The sequence below is a fragment of the Babylonia areolata genome, chromosome 15 (genome assembly GCF_041734735.1).
Source record: "Babylonia areolata isolate BAREFJ2019XMU chromosome 15, ASM4173473v1, whole genome shotgun sequence".
NCBI lineage: Eukaryota > Metazoa > Mollusca > Gastropoda > Neogastropoda > Buccinidae > Babylonia > Babylonia areolata.
The window spans coordinates 9,607,040-9,626,102 of record NC_134890.1 but is presented as its reverse complement, the minus strand read 5'-3'; the positions used below and the strand labels follow the sequence as shown (position 1 = coordinate 9,626,102).

The 19,063-nt window shown below is 42.7% G+C and overlaps 1 protein-coding gene across 1 annotated transcript in view; it reads left to right on the top strand.

Moving 5' to 3' along the window:
* LOC143290103 (uncharacterized) overlaps positions 1-16,084 on the top strand; it is a 101,168-nt gene extending 85,084 nt beyond the window's left edge. Inside the window, exons 2-3 of the mRNA XM_076599391.1 lie at positions 8,488-8,843; positions 16,019-16,084. Of these exons, the coding sequence (XP_076455506.1) occupies positions 8,488-8,843; positions 16,019-16,084 (422 nt within the window). The remainder of the gene's footprint in view (positions 1-8,487; positions 8,844-16,018) is intronic.
* Positions 16,085-19,063: the final 2,979 nt, after the last annotated feature.

Below are 19,063 nucleotides of genomic sequence, written 5' to 3'. Positions count from 1 at the left end.
CAGCCCCGTGGAAAAATAGAAGTAGAGTGTCATTCTCAATATACGCAACACCATGCCGAAACGGGGCCTCGAACCCTGATCACTGATGAACACTGGATCAAAGGTCCAGAGTCTAACCGTTATTCTGCCGTGGCGTCTCTGCTGACCAGGAGAACCATGAAATGGTCACCGCATGTCCACTGTTAATTAAAACATCGATGGTCGAGTTACAGTTCTGGCGGTTCTTTTAGGTGGACGCCCACAAAATTCTGACACTTCTCCCAGCCTGGCAATGGAAGCTGAAGCAGTGACATTCGCTGGCTGGTGGCTGGTTTTACAAAACGTGTGCCTGCAAATCGACATGTCATTGTTCTGCCTTGACTTAATGTTCCACCTCCTTGAAACTGAAACATTGTGGGACGTGGGGGTGGAGAGGGGGGGGGGGGTATTCTTTGTACAGAGAGCGATCTGTGGAACACATTGTTGTCATTTTATAATACTCCCGTTTAAATGGATTCACAGATGTAGAGAAGAAATCAAACAAACAAGAGCAAAGTCTATGAATTCTTTCTTACGAGAGCAAAGATCGATTTTTTTTCCTTGTCTATGAATTCTTATTATTCTAAACTAGTTAACTACTATATTGCAAGACACTGGGTCTTGAAATAGCACTTTTTTTCTTTGTTCATATGTCTTGATGGATGTGTTTTCAAAAGTACCCACGAAAATGGATAAAAATGTATACACGACAATATGGTTTTAAAAAAAGTTATGGAAAATGCGAGGGAAAATATGAATCTTTTTAACTAAAAATAGAAATAATATGTTTGTACTTAAAAAAAATAAATAAATAAATAAATAAAACAACGATTTTTTCATGAGTTCAGTTAATACACAATTACTATCAATATTATTATTATTATTATCATATGTCTGTATGTCTATCATTACGTTACATTTGAATCAAAATGTTGGACAAAATTATAATATTTCTTCAGCACTCTCAGCCTCTCTTCGTTCTCTTGTTCATCTTGGTGGTTTATTTGGTTGTTGTTGTTGCTTTTTGTTTTTTTGTTTCTTTGTTTTTCTTTTTTGTTGTTCTTGTTCCTCAACTTCTTCTTGTTCTTTTTCCGGTTCTTTTTCCTCATCTTGTTCTTATTCTTGTTTTTCTTATTCTTGTTCTTTTACTTGTTCTTCTTCTTCTCTTCATTCTTCTTGTTCTTGTTCTTCTTGTTCTTCGTGTTGTTCTTTTTCTTGTTCTTCTTGTTCTTCGTGTTGTTCTTTTTCTTGTTCTTCTTGTTCGTATCATCATGATCATCCTCCTCATCATCATCTTCATCATCATCATCATCATCATCATCATTATCTTCCCCTTCTTCTTCTTCTTCTTCGTCGTCGTCATCGTTGTCGTCATCCGTCATATTCTTGTTCTTGTCCTTGTACTTGTTGTTCTTGCTCTTCTTGATCTTCTCCTTCTTCATGCTGTTCTTTTATTTCTTGTTCTTGTTCTTGTTGTTTGTATCGTCGCCGTCGTCGTCGTCGTCGTCATCATCATTATAGCTATATTCTTCTTCTTCTTCTTCTTCTTCTTCTTCTTCTTCTTCTTCTTCTTCTTCTTCTTCTTCGTCATCATCATCATCATCATCATCATCATTATAGTTATAGTTATATTCTTCTTCTTCTTCTTCGTCGTCGTCGTCATCATCATTATCATTATCATCATTATAGTTATATTCTTCTTCTTCGTCGTCGTTGTCATCCTCTTCCTCTTCCTCCTCCTGCTCCTCCTCCCACTTCACAACATCCAGTTCTCCTCATATATTATTCCTCTCTTGTTTTCTCTCTCTCTCCCTTCTCTCTCTCCACCCTCTCTCTCTCTCTCTACCCCCCTTCTTCTTCTTCTTCTTCTCTTCCTTCCTCATTTCTTAACACCCTGTGTGCCTTCCCCCCCCCACTTCCCACCCCCCAGCCCCTCCCCCCGCACCCCCAACCACCCCTACCCCCCTTCATCTCCTGTCCTCGGCTTCTGCTTCGTCTTTTTCTACAGTTCGTTCTCTTTGTGTGCTCCTTCATTATTCAGCTGTCTTATTCTTCGTTCCCTCTTAATCAAATGAAGGAGCTGGGGGGAAAAATAGGTGAGCTGTCTGCCTCTCTGCCTCTGTCTCTGTCTCTCTGTCTATTTGTCCGTGAGCCTGTGTATCTGTGTGTGTGTGTGTGTGTGTGTGTCTCTCTCTCTCTCTGTCTGTGTGCGTGCGTCTATCCCCCCCCTCTCTCTCTCTCTCTCTGTGTGCCTGCGTCTATCCCCCCCCTCTCTCTCTCTCTGTCTGTGTGCGTGCGTCTATCCCCCCCTCTCTCTCTCTCTGTGTCTGTGTGCGTGCGTCTATCCCCCCCTCTCTCTCTCTCTCTGTCTGTGTGCGTGCGTCTATCCCCCCCTCTCTCTCTCTCTGTGTCTGTGTGCGTGCGTCTATCCCCCCCTCTCTCTCTCTCTCTCTGTCTGTGTGCGTGCGTCTATCCCCCCCTCTCTCTCTCTCTCTCTGTATCTGTGTGTCGTGTGTGTGCGCCTCTCTCTCTCTCTCTCTCTCTCTCTCTCTGTATCTGTGTGTCTGTGTGTGTGTGCACCTCTCTCTCTCTCTCTCTCTCTCTCTCTCTCTCTCTCTCTTTCTTTCTCTCTCTGTATGTGTGTGTGTGTCGTTGTTTGTAAAGCCAGCGTATAAGCTGGAAGACGTTCAGGGTGGGGGGCGGAGGGGGGTGGGGTATGGGGGGATAATTTGCCCTGTATGTAAAAAAAAATGTTGGTTCCGTATACATTTACGCCATGTGGACGATGACAGTGCTTGTTTTTTTTTTGTAATTAGTACTTGTTACTTATTTATTTATTTACGCTTATAGTTGACTTCATCAAGTTTTTGTGCCTTATACATATTATTAGTAGTGGTAGTAGTTTTTTTGTTTTGTTTTTTTATTTATCTATTATTTATTCACCCTTTTTTTTTCTCAAGGCCTGACTAAGCGCGTTGGGCTACGCTGCTGGTCAGGCATCTGCTTGGCAGATGTGGTGTAGCGTATATGGATTTGTCCGAACGCAGTGACGCCTCCTTGAGCTACTGAAACTGAAACTGTTACAGATTGCTTCTCATTTCCCAAACATATTTTATTGTTGTGTTACCAGAACTTTCATCGTACTATCGTGTGTATGCTGTTGATAATGGGATAAGCATGTCTGAAGAGCGAGAGAGAGAGAGAGAGAGACACCTAATTGATAAATGAATCAATGGATAGATAAACAAATGAATAAATAAACAAAAAAATGAATTGATGATGATGATGATGATAATGATAATAATAATAATAATAACAACAACAACAACAACAACAACAACAACGACGACGACAGTAACAATAATAATAGTAATGAAAATAGCAATGATTATCATCATAATCATAATCATAATATGATGATGATGATGATGATGATGATGATAAAAAGAAAAAAAAGAAGAAGAAGAAAAGTCAAGACGTCTATCAGACTTACCCTTTCTTCCAGACAAAGCAGCTTTTTTTCGCTGTGCCATTATAACATATTAAAGATCTTTTTCTTTTTTTTTTTTGAAAACCTTTGGTTTTAATCTTAACCCGAAGACTTCTGCTGACGAGTATACTTCTCACTGATGTACTCTTGCTCCTCGCCAGAGATAAGTTGACGGTCACCTTTATTTAGACTTAATCTTTGTTTCTTTCTTTTTTTTTTTTTATAATTCATTGCCTCTTTTTGATTTGACCACTTAAGTTAATTACGCAAAAAGCAACACACGGATCTTATTCCACCAAAGGTCAAAGAGTTTAGGTAGAGTTAACAGCTTGTGAGAATGACGGTCAAAAACGACTCTTATATTTCGTTCTCTCTGTCTCTGTCTCTCTCTCTCTCTGTCTCTCTCTATCTTTCTGTCTCTCTCTCTCTCTCTCTCTCTCTCTCTCTCTCTCTCTCTCTCTCTCTCTCTCTGTATCACTGTCTCTGTCGCTGTCTCTCAAGGACAGATTGCAAGAATAGGCCATGCCTAAAATCTTAATCCTTGAATAAGAAAACGTTTTGAGTTCTGAGTTCTGAGTTCTGTGTGTGTGTGTGTGTGTGTGTGTGTGTGTGTGTGTGTGTGTGTGTGTGTGTGTACGTGTGTGTTTAGCAGAATCTAGAAACGCTCTATCCGATGATTGCTTTTCTTGTTTGTGAAGTATCATTTCGCTGATAAGCCTTCAACATTGTTGCTGTGTTTGTTTTTTTTTTATTGTGTTGTTGTGTTGAGTCCCTGACTCCTCCATTCAATCTCAGTTCGAGAGTCTTTTGGAAGATTATGTTTCAGTTTCAGTTTCAAGGAGGTGTCAAAGAGTGTTGAGTGATCCACATCTTCACTAAAAATAACAACACACACACACACACACACACACACACACACACACACACACACACACATATATATATATATATATATATATATGTATATGTGTGTGTGTGTGTGTACACCCACGCACGCACACCACACACACACATGCTCTCTCTCTTTCTCCCTGTCTATCTCTGTCTCTGTCTGTCTGTCTGTCTCTCTCTCTCTGTTTCTCTCTAGATATATCTCTCTCTGTCTCTCTCTCTCTGTCTCTCTCTCTCTCTCCCTCCCTCACCCTCTCTCACACATGCTCTCTCTCTTTCTCCCTATCTCTGTCTCTGTCTGTCTATCTCTCTCTCTCTCTGTTTCTCTCTATATATCAATCTCTCTGTCTCTCTCTGTGTGTGTCTCTCTCTCTCCCTCCCTCACCCTCTCTCTCCCTCTCTCTCTCTCTCTCATTCCCTCTCCCCCCCCCCTCTCTCTCTCTCTCTAATTGAAAAACAATGATACCAGAGGTCTTGAACTATGAGAGATCACTTGTGTCAAAAGATTATATGAAGAAAATGAGTCAAATGAAAGAGAAACCAACGCTAACTTTTTTTTTGTAACAGAATTTGTTTCGTTGGTCTTTTCTTTCTGTTTTTCTTTGATATGAAAAAAAAGAGGGACATAGATATTGAGATAGGGATCCGTGGTTCGTTCGTCGGGATCGACGAGGACCATCTAGTCATCCTGGGGGGTGGGTGGGTTGGGCTCTGTGGGTGCGCTTGATGACTGGTCAGGCCAATCCGCGCCCGGAAGGTTCTGACGCAGTGTGGACAGGGGATGGTGGCCGGCTGTCGGGGATTTGCTGGCACTGCTTTTCCTGGCCTGTCTGCGTTGCTCTGCTGCAGCGATTCTGTTGTAGGGATCTACAATATATATGTGTCACTTAGATTTTTGAGAAGACACATGAGCTGGCACAATGGAAACCAAAAGAAGTAAAATAAAAGGAAATGAAAGGAAGAACAAAAAAAGGGGGAGGGGGAAGTGGGGTGGGGGTGTGTGGGGGGGAAGGGGCGAATAATGATGGAAGGAGTAGGTGGACATGGGGGGGGTAAAGTGGAAGGGGGGGGGGGGTTGAGGAACGCGAAAATGGAGGAGATAATGTATATGTGTGGCTTCCTAATACGATCACGTGAGATTATTTTAGTTTCTTCATCATCACCATCATCTTCTTCTTCTTCTTTTTCTGTTCTCTCTTCTTTTTTTTCTGAACTGTGGTTTCGCTGATTTTTCCCCTCCCGCTTTTTTCGCTCCGATGCTGTCATTATCAGTTCTGATGCATCAAGCCACGACCACCCCCACACTTTCTCTCTCTTTCCCCGCCCCCCCCCACCACCCCTTCTCTCCCCACCTCTCTTTCCCCTCTCTCTCTCTCTCCACCCCTCTCTCTCTCTCTCCTTCCCTGTCATCCTCTCCCTCGCTCCCGCTCTCTCGCTTTCTTTCTATCACTCACTCTCTCTCTCTCTCCCTATCACTCTCACTTTCTTCCCTGTCTCTGTCTCTCTCTCTCCCCCCCCCCTCTCTCTCTCTCTGTCATTCTCTCTCTCCCTTACTCTCTCCCATCCCCCCCCCCCAAACCCCCTCTCTCTCACCCTCTGTTTTTCTCCATGCGTCTGTTTATCTCTCTCCCGCCCGCCCCCCCCCTCTCTCTCTCTCTCCATCTCTCCCACCATTTCTCTCTCCATCTCTCTCCCCCTCCCCCTCCCCCTCTATCTATCTGTCTTTCTGTCTCTCTGTCTTTCTGTCTCCCTCTCTCTATCTCTCTCTATCTCTTTTTCCTTCTCCCACTCCCTCCCTCTCCCTCTCTCATCCTCATCCTCTTCATCATCCGCATCCTCATCCTCACAGTCTTCTTCTTTGTCTTCTTTTTCTTCGACATTATTATTATGAGTAGTAGTAGGAGTAGAAGTAGCAGTAGTAGTACTAGTAGTAGTAGTAGTAGTATCATCATCATCATCATTATTATTATCATCATCGTCGTCGTCGTCGTTGTAGTCGTCGTCGATGTTGTTTGCGTTAGCCTTTCAGTCAATGAATTTATCATAATGGGGTGTGGAGGGTGTCAGCCTTTCAGTCAATGAATTTATCATCATGAGTGTGTGAAGGGTGTTAGCCTTTCAGTCAATGAATTTATCATAATGGGGTGTGGAGGGTGTCAGCCTTTCAGTCAGTGAATTTATCATCATGGGTGTGTGGAGGGTGTTAGCCTTTCAGTCAGTGAATTTATCATCATGGGGGTATGAAGGGTGTTAGCCTTTCAGTCAGTGAATTTATCATCATGGGGTGTGGAGGGTGTTAGCCTTTCAGTCAGTGAATTTATCATCATGGGGGTGTGAAGGGTGTTAGCCTTTCAGTCAGTGAATTTATCATCATGGGGGTGTGGAGGGTGTTAGCCTTTCAGTCAGTGAATTTATCATCATGGGGAGGGTGTGGAGGGTGTTAGCCTTTCAGTCAGTGAATTTATCATCATGGGGGTGTGGAGGGTGTTAGCCGTTCAGTTAGTGAATTTATCATCATGAGTGTGTGAAGGGTGTTAGCCTTTCAGTCAGTGAATTTATCATCATGGGTGTGTGGAGGGTGTTAGCCTTTCAGTCAGTGAATTTATCATCATGGGGGTATGAAGGGTGTTAGCCTTTCAGTTAGTGAATTTATCATCATGGTGGTGTGAAGGGTGTTAGCCTTTCAGTCAGTGAATTTATCATCATGGGTGTGTGAAGGGTGTTAGCCTTTCAGTCAGTGAATTTATCATCATGGGGGTATGAAGGGTGTTAGCCTTTCAGTCAGTGAATTTATCATCATGGGGGTGTGGAGGGTGTTAGCCGTTCAGTCAGTGAATTTATCATCATGGGTGTGTGGAGGGTGTTAGCCTTTCAGTCAGCGAATTTATCATCATGGTGGTATGAAGGGTGTTAGCCGTTCAGTCAGTGAATTTATCATCATGGGTGTGTGAAGGGTGTTAGCCTTTCAGTCAGTGAATTTATCATCATGGGTGTGTGGAGGGTGTTAGCCTTTCAGTCAGTGAATTTATCATCATGGGGGGTGTGGAGGGTGTTAGCCTTTCAGTCAGTGAATTTATCATCATGGGGATGTACAGGGTGTTCGCCTATCAGCCAATGAATTTATCATCATGGAGGTGTGATCGTTTGAAAGTGTCTCCATCATCATTACGATTATCTCTGCAAAGTGCTATCATCACGGTGGTGCTAATGTCACACTCATCTTGTCTCGTTGTGAAATGTTGCTGGCACGCTGTTGTATGCCGATATGTAGTGTCGTGCGTGCTTGTGTTTGTGTGTGTGTGTGTGTGGAGGGGGGTCTGGTGGGTGATATTGTGTGTGTGTGTGTGTGAGGGTTTGGGCTGGTGGGTGATATTGTGTGCGTGTGTATGGATGTGTGTGTGGGGGGGGTGGGGGGGGGAATGTGGGTGATAGTGTGTGTGTGTGTGTGTATGTGTTGTGTGTGTGTGTGTATGTGTTGTGGGTGTGTGTGTGTTTGTGTGTGTGTGTGTGTGTGTGTATGTGTTGTGTGTGTGTGTGTTGTGTGTGTGTGTGTGTGTGTGTGTGTGTGTGCGTGAAGGAGAGGGCTGGTGGGTGGTTATAGAGTGTGTACACGTGTATGTGAGTGCGTGAGTCAAGTTTTTGTGTTAGCAGAGAATATATGAATGCCCGCTTTTCTCGTGTTTCAGTTTTGAAAGACATGTTTGTGCTGTTGAATTTCTTTCTTACCGGTCAGCTTTGCTGCGTTGTGTCGACAAAAACAACAATCAGAATGTTGTTATTTCGGGTGGTGGGCTGTGTGTGTGTCCTCGAAGGAAAATATAGCCTATATCTTGGACTGTGACTTGATAGTGTGTGTGTGTGTGTGTGTGTGTGTGTGTGTGTCCTCGAAGGAAAGTAAATATCTTGGAATGTGAAAAAAAATCTATATGTTGATTTTCTTTTTCTATGCCTCAGACAAAATTTCACCCAGACAGTGCAGGGAGATATTGTGTTGTATTGTTCTGCAGCATGTTATATTGCATTGTATTGTGTTGTATTTATTGTGCTGTGCTGTGCTGTGCTGTATTGTGCTGTGTCCTGTGTTGCAGCCTTGGCCTGCAGCTGGTCCAACGAGGGTTGCGACTCCAACCAGGAGTGCTGCAGCAAGTCCTGCTTCCGGGCCCACGAGGGCACCAACTACCGCTGCCGTCACAGCGGGCTGGCGGAGAGCTGCGTCTTCGACTACCACTGCGGGGACAACCTGGAGTGCCAGAACTTCAAGTGCTGCTCGCCCTACTGGAAGATGTGCACCAAGACCGAGGACTGCTGCCACAAGGAGCATGTCTGCAGGCCCGCGGAAGGCTTCATCTACAAGCGGTGCCTTTTCCCCGCCTCCGCACCCCCTTCCGCCGGAAAGGCTTCCGCCGGGACTGTGTTTTTAATGGCCGTTTTGGTGGTGACTGTGGTCCGTGGTGGGTGGGGGTTGGGGTTAGGGTTGGGGTGGTGAGGTGGGGGGGGGGAGTTAGGGGTGGTGGTGTGGGTGGTGGTGGTGGTGGTTGGTCAGTCGGAGAGGGTGGTTGCGGGGATGGGCGTGTTCTCTGTGTGTGTGTGTGTGTGTGTGTGTGTGCGGTGACAGGACAGTGTGACCTAACTGATGTGGAGGGGGAGTAGAAGGGGGTAGGAGGGCGGGGTAGGGTATCTGAGAGAAGTGACTTTCTGAGTAATGCGATTTTTTTTTTTTTTTTTTTTTTTTTTTTGAAGACTTCCTCTTACATTATAATCGTGGTCACGAGCTTTCTTTCTTTTTTTTTTTTTTTTTTTTTTTTTTTTACTATGAAGGCGGTAACAAAATGGCCAAAATATCAATTTCTTCATGTGCGATTTGCTGACAATTGCGGTGTTGGCTTTGATGTTTCAGTGCCCCACCCCTTTTTTTTCCTTTTTTTTTTATTGCTTCATGTTATCTTTCATCTGTAATGTTTTGGGGGGAACCTTCGCACTCTGCACCAACGTTCTAGGTGCAGAGTCAACAAGCCTGCATTTATTCAAATCGATTTCCCTTCCTCCGCCATCACTGTCTTCGAGAGAAAATGAATGCTTACGCTTTCTTGGTGAAAGAAATATATTGGGCCGCGTGGATCACTGGTGAAAAAGCCAGAGACACAGTTTCACACCATGTAATACAGAGTGGTCTTCTCTTTGTTCTTTTTTTTTGGGGGGGGGGAGTGGGGGTAGGGTGGTGGTGGGGGGAGGTTGTTTTTTGCGGCACTGCTTTTTGCTGTCATTCTCCCGTTCTGGGGAATATTTTGAACTCACACACACACACACACACACACACACACACACACACACACACACACACACACACACACACACACACACACACACACACACACACAAGACATCCAGAACCTTCATGTTCAGACTCAGCACCTCCGGGTCGTTTCATGACAAACCTCCACAACATGAACATTATTCATTACGTCGCTACTAAATCGTTTTACTTTTTGGAGGACCGAGAAAATTAAACGTTCTCAGTAACTTTTTTTTCTTCTTCTTTTTTTCTTCCTTTTGTCTTTTCTTCTTTTTTTTTTATCCAAGGTACATCAAGACTTTTTTTTTTGCAGAATGTTTCTACTTGTAGAAGAAGAGATGAACGTTTTTTTTTCTTTTGGAAATACTTCGGAGTGTTTGTGGGTGAAGGGTTATGATAATAAACGTCAAGTCGTACATAAAGATGCAGATCAACATCTTGATGGGGTATCGATCAGGTGTTGATGCTGCTGTTGATTCTGGTCTCCGCCGCCTGTTTCTGTCTGACATGATAATTATGGCATGATATGATATGATTTGTGATACTTATATAGCGCCAATCTTCGGTCTGAGACCAAGCTGTTAGCGCTTTACAAACACGGAGTCTATTTCTTCTTTTTTTTTCTTTTTCTTTTTTTCTTTTTTTTTTACACAACGTGCTGCCTACTTGGGTAGAGCCGACTGACAGCTGCAACTGGGCGCTCGTCATTCGTTTCCTGTGTCATTCAGTGAGGTTTCAGTCACGCGCACACACACACACACACACACACACACACACACATGCACGCACGCACGCACACACATGCATACACACACACACACACACACACACGTGCGCGCGCACACACACACGCAAACACACACACACACACACACACACACACACACACACACGTGCGCGCGCACAAACACACACACGCAGACACACACACACACACACACACACACACACACACACACACACACACACACACACACACACACTAATGCTGAACATGTAACATTTTCTGAAGAGAATGGGTTCACATGCACACCTGTTGGAGTGTACACGGTAGGACATAAACTGCAGTGCCTGGATGGGGTTACTCAGTGACTTCATGCACTCATGTGAAAGAGGACTGGTGTTGTAGTGACGTCACCCATCCCTTGCGAAAGTGAACTGATGTTGTAGTGACGTCACGCACAGCATCCCCCGCGAATGTGGACTGGTGTTGTAGTGACGTCACGCATCCCTGTGAAAGTGGACTGGTGTTGTAGTGACGTCACGCATCCCTGCGAAAGAAGACTGGTGTTGTAGTGACGTCACCACCTTGTGAAAGTGGACTGGTTTTGTAGTGACGTCACGCATCCATGTGAAAGTGGACTGGTCTTCTAGTGACGTCACCACCCCTGTGAATGTGGACTGGTGTTGTAGTGACTTCACGTTTCGTTTGAAAGTGGACTGGTGTTGACTTCACCCACCCCTGTGAAAGTGGACTGATGTTGTAGTGACGTCACCACCCCTGTGAAAGTGGACTAATGTTGTGGTGACGTCACGCATCCCTGTGAAAGTGGACTGATGTTATAGTGACGTCACCACCCCTGTGAAAGTGGACTGATGTTGTAGTGACGTCACGCATTCCCTGTGAAAGCGGACATGTTATAGTGACGTCACCACCCCTGTGAAAGAGGACTGGTGTTGTAGTGACGTCACACATCCCCTGTGAAAGAGGACTGGTGTTGTAGTGACGTCACACATCCCCTGTGAAAGAGGACTGGTGTTGTAGTGACGTCACACATCCCCTGTGAAAGAGGACTGGTGTTGTAGTGACGTCACGCATCCCCTGTGAAAGAGGACTGGTGTTGTAGTGACATCACACATCCCCTGTGAAAGTGAACTGGTGTTGTGGTGACGTCACACATCCCCTGTGAAAGAGGACTGGTGTTGTAGTGACGTCACACATCCCCTGTGAAAGAGGACTGGTGTTGTAGTGACGTCACACATCCCCTGTGAAAGAGGACTGGTGTTGTAGTGACGTCACACATCCCCTGTGAAAGAGGACTGGTGTTGTAGTGACGTCACACATCCCCTGTGAAAGTGGTGTTGTTGTACCTCTCTGGACGCCGTAACAATTATTGTTATATTCCTTTCTCTCTCCTTTCTCTCTCCGAGTACAAACATCAAAAAAACACCAACAACATTGAACTCTCTGATGCGTCATTGTTCAGATATGACATGGACATGAGAAGAAGAAGAAAAAAAATCGCCATAACAACAATGATACTAACACGAACGTCATTAAAGTTCATTAATGATCCGATATATAAAAGAGATAACGATAATGGTGCGACTGTGTGTGGGATGAGCAGTCCAAAGCAAGTTTAAGAAAAGGAAAGGAGAAAAAAAATACAAGCAGATAATTATCGTTGCTGGACCCTGTGGTGAGACTTCGCTTAGGGGAAGAAAACTAACACCTACAAGAACACAGGGAGAGCATCACGCTCTCCCAGTCCATGAGAACTTTATCACCCACAACCTTTCAGACGTCCTTGATCTGGGAATGGAATGGGTTAATCTGTACTGATGTGGTCATCAGACTCGTCATGATGGAGCTGGTTTCTAAATAAAGAAAGGATGAAGACCCCTTTGGTTCTGTGAGGGATTGAAAAAGTAAAAAGAAATAAAATAAGATTTAATGATAATAATTTTTTTTTTTTAAAGCGATTGAAACTAGCGTGCAGGACTGGCGTGATAACATCAATCAGCAACGTGTTTTGTTGTTGTTGTTGTTTATGGCGATGATGTTGTTTTCATGACGTGATCAATCAAACTTTCGGGAATTTACCCCCTTCTGTGGGAGGCACTGTAATACAAGAAAATCATTATTATCATCAAAAGAAATAATAAATATGATGATGCTTGAGAGATCACATATAGACATAGACACAGACAGACAGACACACAGACAGACACACACACACACACACACACACACACACACACACACACACACACACACACACACACACACACACACACACACACACACACACACACACACGCACGCACGCACACGCACACAAAGACACTTCTCTCTCTCTCTCTCTCTCTCTCTCTCTCTCTCTCTCTCTCTCTCTCTCTCTCTCTTCACACGACGGTTTTGTTTTTGTTTTTTTGTATGTGTTTGTTCAGGCAAGTTTGACTGAGAACGTTATTTCCTTGCCCTAAATCATCTACAGATAATCATCTCCAATATATCATTCTTGGTCAGAGCAGGGATGTGCACTTTTTTTTCTCTTTTTTTTCATCTCTTTCTTTTCCAGCACCATGTCTGTTGCCACAAACTATGTATGTTTGTAGCTGTGTTTTTCTATGTATTACAGCATGGATAGCGTTCTATCCACACGCTGGCTACAGTGAAAACGAAACAGTCAAACAGTTCTTGTAAACAGCTTTGATGTCAGTATCGTTGCAAAACCCGTTAGACAGAATTATCCACGCTTTGTTATTTTGTTGAACGTTGTCGTTACGTGTTACCTGTGGCACTGTTTATTTAGGCTTTGTGATATTTCGGTGAACGAAATTATGCGAATGTATAAAATAAAAAAAGGACTTTTTTTTTTAGGGGCCTCCGTTCTCCTATGTTTTCCACACTTTCTTTTATTTGCCTTTTCCTTATTTCTTTATTTCTTTCTTGTATTTTTTCAGGTTTTTTTTGGTCTTGTCTTTTTTCGCCTTTTTTTCTTTTATCTTGTTTTTTTTCTGCACATGTATGTACTTTTCTCTCTTTCTCCCTTCTCTCTACATCAATACTCATCCATTCACTTACAGGTTGTTTTTCTATTATTATCATCATTATCTGTTTGCTTCTCTATTGATGGACAATATACGTGCATGCAAGATGTTAGTGTTGAATGAGCGTTTGCATTGTCTGAAAACGACTCGCTGTTGCAGTATCAACCTATAGATACAGGCACATTCAGGAACAACTGTACTAAACAAAATGGAACCAAATACCTGTTAAGTTTACACACACACACACAGACACACACACACAAGCGCGCGCACGCGCGAAGGTCCACAAACTACCAGACGCCAAATCCAAACAATCACAGAAACGTTTTTTCACTCAGGATTTTTCCCGAATCCCAGAGGTCTATTTTTTGTTGTTGTTTTTTTTCCTAAAATCGTGTTGATCTCTATCTCCCTGTAACCGCCTGTATGCTGGGCTGTTGTTGTTTGTTTGTTTGGGTTTTTTTGTTTTTTTTTGTTGTTGTTTGTTTGCTTTTTTGTTGTTTTGGGGTTTTATTTTGGGTTTTTTTTTTGTTTATTTGTTTTTGGTGGGGGTTTGTTGTTGTTGTTGTTTTTCTTTTTCCAGTATTTGTTATCGATGTTGTTTTTCTCTTTCTTTCACTCTCTTTCTCCTGGTTTTTTTGTGTGTTTTTTTTTTGGGGGGAGGGGGGGTCGGAGACCAGTTGCAAATCCCCCCTCCTCTCCTCTCCCCCCCCCCAACCCCCCCCCTCCCCCCCCCGCACCCCTCCCCCCAAACTCCCCCACCTCCCCTGACCATTCCCGCCACTTTCCCAGCCTTTCCCACACGCAACAACAAACACTCCAACCTCCATTCCCTTCCCTTGTGTGGTTTTCGGGGAAATTGTGTGGATGGTTGTCTCATGTATCCCCCTCCACGCCTGTTCATTTGTTTGTAGTTGTATGAGGTTGGTGTTTTTTTTTTTTTTCTTCTTCTTCTTCTGTCGCGGATGAGATGTGCAAATCCATCACCACCTCCACCACCACCACCACCTCCACCACACCACACCACCCCAGGCCACTTCCTCGCAGCCTGACATCTCCCCATCCCCACCCCCACCCACTGCTGTCTGTGTGTGTGTGTGTGTGTGTGTGGCTCTGTATGTCCTCCATAGGGCTCCACTTTCAACGGGGTTGCAATTTATCGCCCGTGTTATTCTTATTTCCCTTGAGCACGATTATCACGTGCTGTGTTTTTCCTGTCGCTTTCGGCTCTTCTGTCAACTGAACAAACATGAGGCCCGTCTGGGAGGTGACATGTCAGCTTGTCCATCAAACCTCTGTTGTTATTGGTTGTTTGTTGTTGTTGTTGTTTTGGTTCTCTCTCTCTCTCTCTCTCTCTCTCTCTCTCTCTCTATTTTGTCTTCTTCCTTTGTTTAGGTTTTGTATGGAATTGATTTATTTTTCCTCTTTCTCTCTCTCTCTCTCTCTCTCTCTCTATTGTCTTCTTTTGTTTAGGTTTTGTATGGAATTGATTTATTTTTCCTTTTTCTTTTTTCTTGTCTTTTTTTTTTCAAAATCTGGGATTGGATAATTGAAACGAATGAATATTTATTTTGCTGAAATATTCGATCGTGGTCGGCTGCTCAGTGTAACCTGGACAAAACCAACAAGCACGCTCTTACAAGAAGAACAGGACAGGGTATCTTATTTGTGTGTCTGTGTGTGTGTGTGTGTGTGTTCATCTTTATTTGAAGCACCTACAATAATGTGTGTAGATACGATACAGTTTGAAACTTTGGTGTTGTGACCATTTTTTTCACAGATAAGCAATCGGGTCAGTCTGTCAATGTTAATTTTCGTTTTGCAAAGTATTAGCGCTAAGAAACATGTCATCACAACTTCGAAAACTTCTCTGGAACGCGCCTGAGCAAGACTGACTGCTATATTGTGTCATGAGTTTGAAATCAATGGTGTTGCTTTATATTCTTTTTCTTTACTGTTAAAGGCTGGAGTTTGTTATTGCTGTTGTTGTTGAGGGTGTGGTGTTGATGTTTTTCGCCTTAATTAAAATGACGTTGTGATTGACGCAACAGACGAAAAAGCATCTGCATCTGCACCAAACAATTTGTTACAGAGCTTTAACATAGTTGTAGGGGGACTAATACACTGGGTATTTCCGATGTGATGCCCAAAACTGGGTCGAAAGCTACGCTGAACTCCCTCACACGGTATAACTTGTATAACTTATTGTGCACGCGAAATGTGAAGATTATATTGCTTCATAATGCCATCGATAGACTCGGTTGTGCCGTTCTCAAGAGCTTCTTATCATGAAATGTACTGCGTAAAGTCATGTTTGGTATGATAAAAAAAAAGATCTTTTTTTCTGATTTTGTAATCGTAGTTGCTCATTCATTTCTTCTTCTTCTTCTTTTTTCTCCTCCTCCTCCTCCTCTTCCTCCTCCTCCCCCACCTCCCCCTCCTCCTCCTTCTTCTTCTTCTGAACTGTCTTTTTCTCAGTATGTTCTTCGGCAGAGTTCTTAAGCTCGGCCGCACACTGACTCACTGTGTCGCAGTTCAAGTGCCTGTTGTAGGTTCTGTCCGTGTTGGTCCGCCATCGGGGCACCCATTTAAGTCGACCCTGCGTTGCTGCTGAATGACCTCACTGGTTGTCAGGTGCGTGTTCTGGTTCAAAGTTAATTATGCAGGAAGCCACTATAAGCTAAGCTCCATATAAATGCCAACAAATTATCAGGGTTTTTTTTTGTTTGTTTTGTTTGTTTTTTTGTGGGTTTTTTTGTTATATTTTACCATAATTTTCTTCTTTTTTCTGTCAGTCGTGTGGGATTCTTCATAAATTGGATGATTTTCACCGCGTGTCCTGTATTACATGTTGTGGTTGTGGGGACTGGGGGGGTGGAGTTGGGATCAGGTGATTAATTGTGTTGCGGTAGATAAATGTGCTACGGAAAATATCTTTGGTGTAAAGAGCGTGTGTGTGTGTGTGTGTGTGTGTGTGTGTTAATCAGATCGGAAGCTATATAAGTTGTGAAAGATGTTTGCGCCGCGGAAGACAGTCTTTGTGTGGACCACGTTGGCTCCTTCCTTCCAAGAACACCGTGCTTTCGGTCTGGAGCAACACTGGTGGTAGGGAGGAACCGACAAGCTCCACACTGCCATCACCTTGAAAGCAGAGCATGAAAGGCCACACAAGTTGAGGCTTTTTTTTTTTTTTTTTTCTTCTTCTTCTTCTTCTTCTAATATTTGATGACAAATGATGTGGATAATGACGATGATGATGTTGTTGCTATGAAGGACCGTTTAGGTTTCAGAACTGTACGTGACAAGACCGTAGTGTATGCTTTGTTTCATCTCACACACACACACACACACACACACACACACATATATATATATATATATATATATATATATATATATATATATATATATATATATACACCCCAGCTTACATTCCCGACTACGTTCCCATGCTGTCGGTGCGCAAAGAATGTGTTCACCATTGTAGTGGAATCACCAGTCTGGAAATAAAAACATAGGAATAGGCATGGCTGGATCCTCTCTCTGTCCGAAGCTTGAGATAAACATGTGATTTTTCTGTACTGTTCGAAATTAATATTACTTCTAATACTACTATATTGGCAACAACAACAACGACGACGATGATGTTGATGATGTTGATAATGATGATACTAATACGAAATTTATATTACTACTACACTACTACTAATGACAGTAATGATGATTATAATGATAATTATTATTATGATAACGACAATAATAATGATAATAATAATGGTAATGATTATAATCATTATAATAACAATAATAGTAATGATAATAATGATAATGATTATAATCAATATAATAGCAATAATAACAGTTATAATGATAATAATAATAATAATGATGATGATGATGATAAACGTGTTTCACATAGCACCGAATCTAGTGCAGGAAGGAGACCAAATCAAATGCTATATAGTCATGGCCAGACTTCTGGGGGTAGTTTTTTGTGAGGGTGGGGGTGGGGGAGGGTTCACACAGCATGCATGAAACTCTGAAACCAAAAGACGAAGGAGAGCACTTCCAATTACAAGGCAGATAAGAAAGCCAGAGAAACTGAATGGACTGGAAAAGGGAAGCAGATGGGGGTTGAGAAGGACAACAAAAACAAGAGAGGCAAGGCCTTCAAGACTCACTTGTGATACACTTTAAAAAAAAAATCCAAGCTTTTTATGTATTGAGTATAATTTCAAAATGTAATGTTTAAGATGAGAAAGATCAGTTTAAAGCAAATTAAGTCCCCTAGCATTAATTACAGAGTAATTTCCCTTTTTTTAACTATCTGCACCAAAACGTTTACAAAAATAAATAAAACTTCCATGTTTAGCAAAAGAAGTTCCTGTTTGAACAAAAAATGATAATAATGACTGCTCTTGTTGTTGGGTCAGAATATCAGATCAAAGTGCCAAGTTTAGAGAATACAAAAAATATAACAGTAAATGCAGTTTGCATATAATTAGGTTTCTTTTTTTTTTCTTTCTTTTTTTTTTTTGTGCCCATCCCATAGGAGCAATATTGTTTTAAACAAGATGACTGGAAAGAACTGAATTTTTCCTAGTTTTATGCCTAATTTGGTGTCAACTGACAAAGTATTTGCAGAGAAAATGTCAATGTTAAAGTTTACCACGGACACACACACACACACACACACACACACACACACACACAACCGAACACCGGGTGAGTCACAAAGGGGGTAGGTTTTGAGACTTGATTTGAAGGAGGTGAGACCAGGGATTTTTGTGGAAGCGAAAAGGTGAGATCGTTCAAATGTATGGTCCAGAGACAGAGAGAATAGTTGGAGTTTCCAAGTGAAAAGGTGAGATCGTTCAAATGTATGGTCCAGAGACAGAGAGAATAGTTGGAGTTTCCAAGTGAAAAGGTGAGATCGTTCAAATGTATGGTCCAGAGACAGAGAGAATAGTTGGAGTTTCCAAGTGAAAAGGTGAGATCGTTCAAATGTATGGTCCAGAGACAGAGACAATAGTTGGAGTTTCCTAGAGACCTGTAGGTCTATGGTTCACTTTGGACGAGAATGTTTTGTTTTTACCGTTACCCATTACAGCAATTCCAATTGATTGTTGTAGATAAATGAATCCCATGATTTGTTGTTGTTGTTGCTGTTGTTGCTTTAAAACAAGAATGTGAAAATGTGTGTGTGTGTGTCTGTGTCTGTCTGTCTGTGTCTGTGTGTGTCTGTGTTTGCCGGTGTGCGTGTGTGTGAAGCGGTGAAGTGCAAAAACCATAAGACAGGTTCAGAAATGGATCAGAATCATGAACGCTGTTCACAGCTGTGTTAAGTGTCAGGCTTTCTGTAAAGAAACGTTCTCTCTGGTTTTCCTTCGTTTTGTTACATCAGTGCAATCAAAAGTCCTTCTGTATTCAGTCTGTGTCCAGTAAAGTGGTATGCGTGTGAGAGGATTGGGAAGACGTGTGTGTGTGTGTGTGTGTGTGTGTTTGCGCGCGTGCGCGCATGCGTGTGTGTTCAACACAATACCTTATCAGCCCTATGGCTGTGACCCGCAACCACCATTTATCAGTTCTCCTGACAC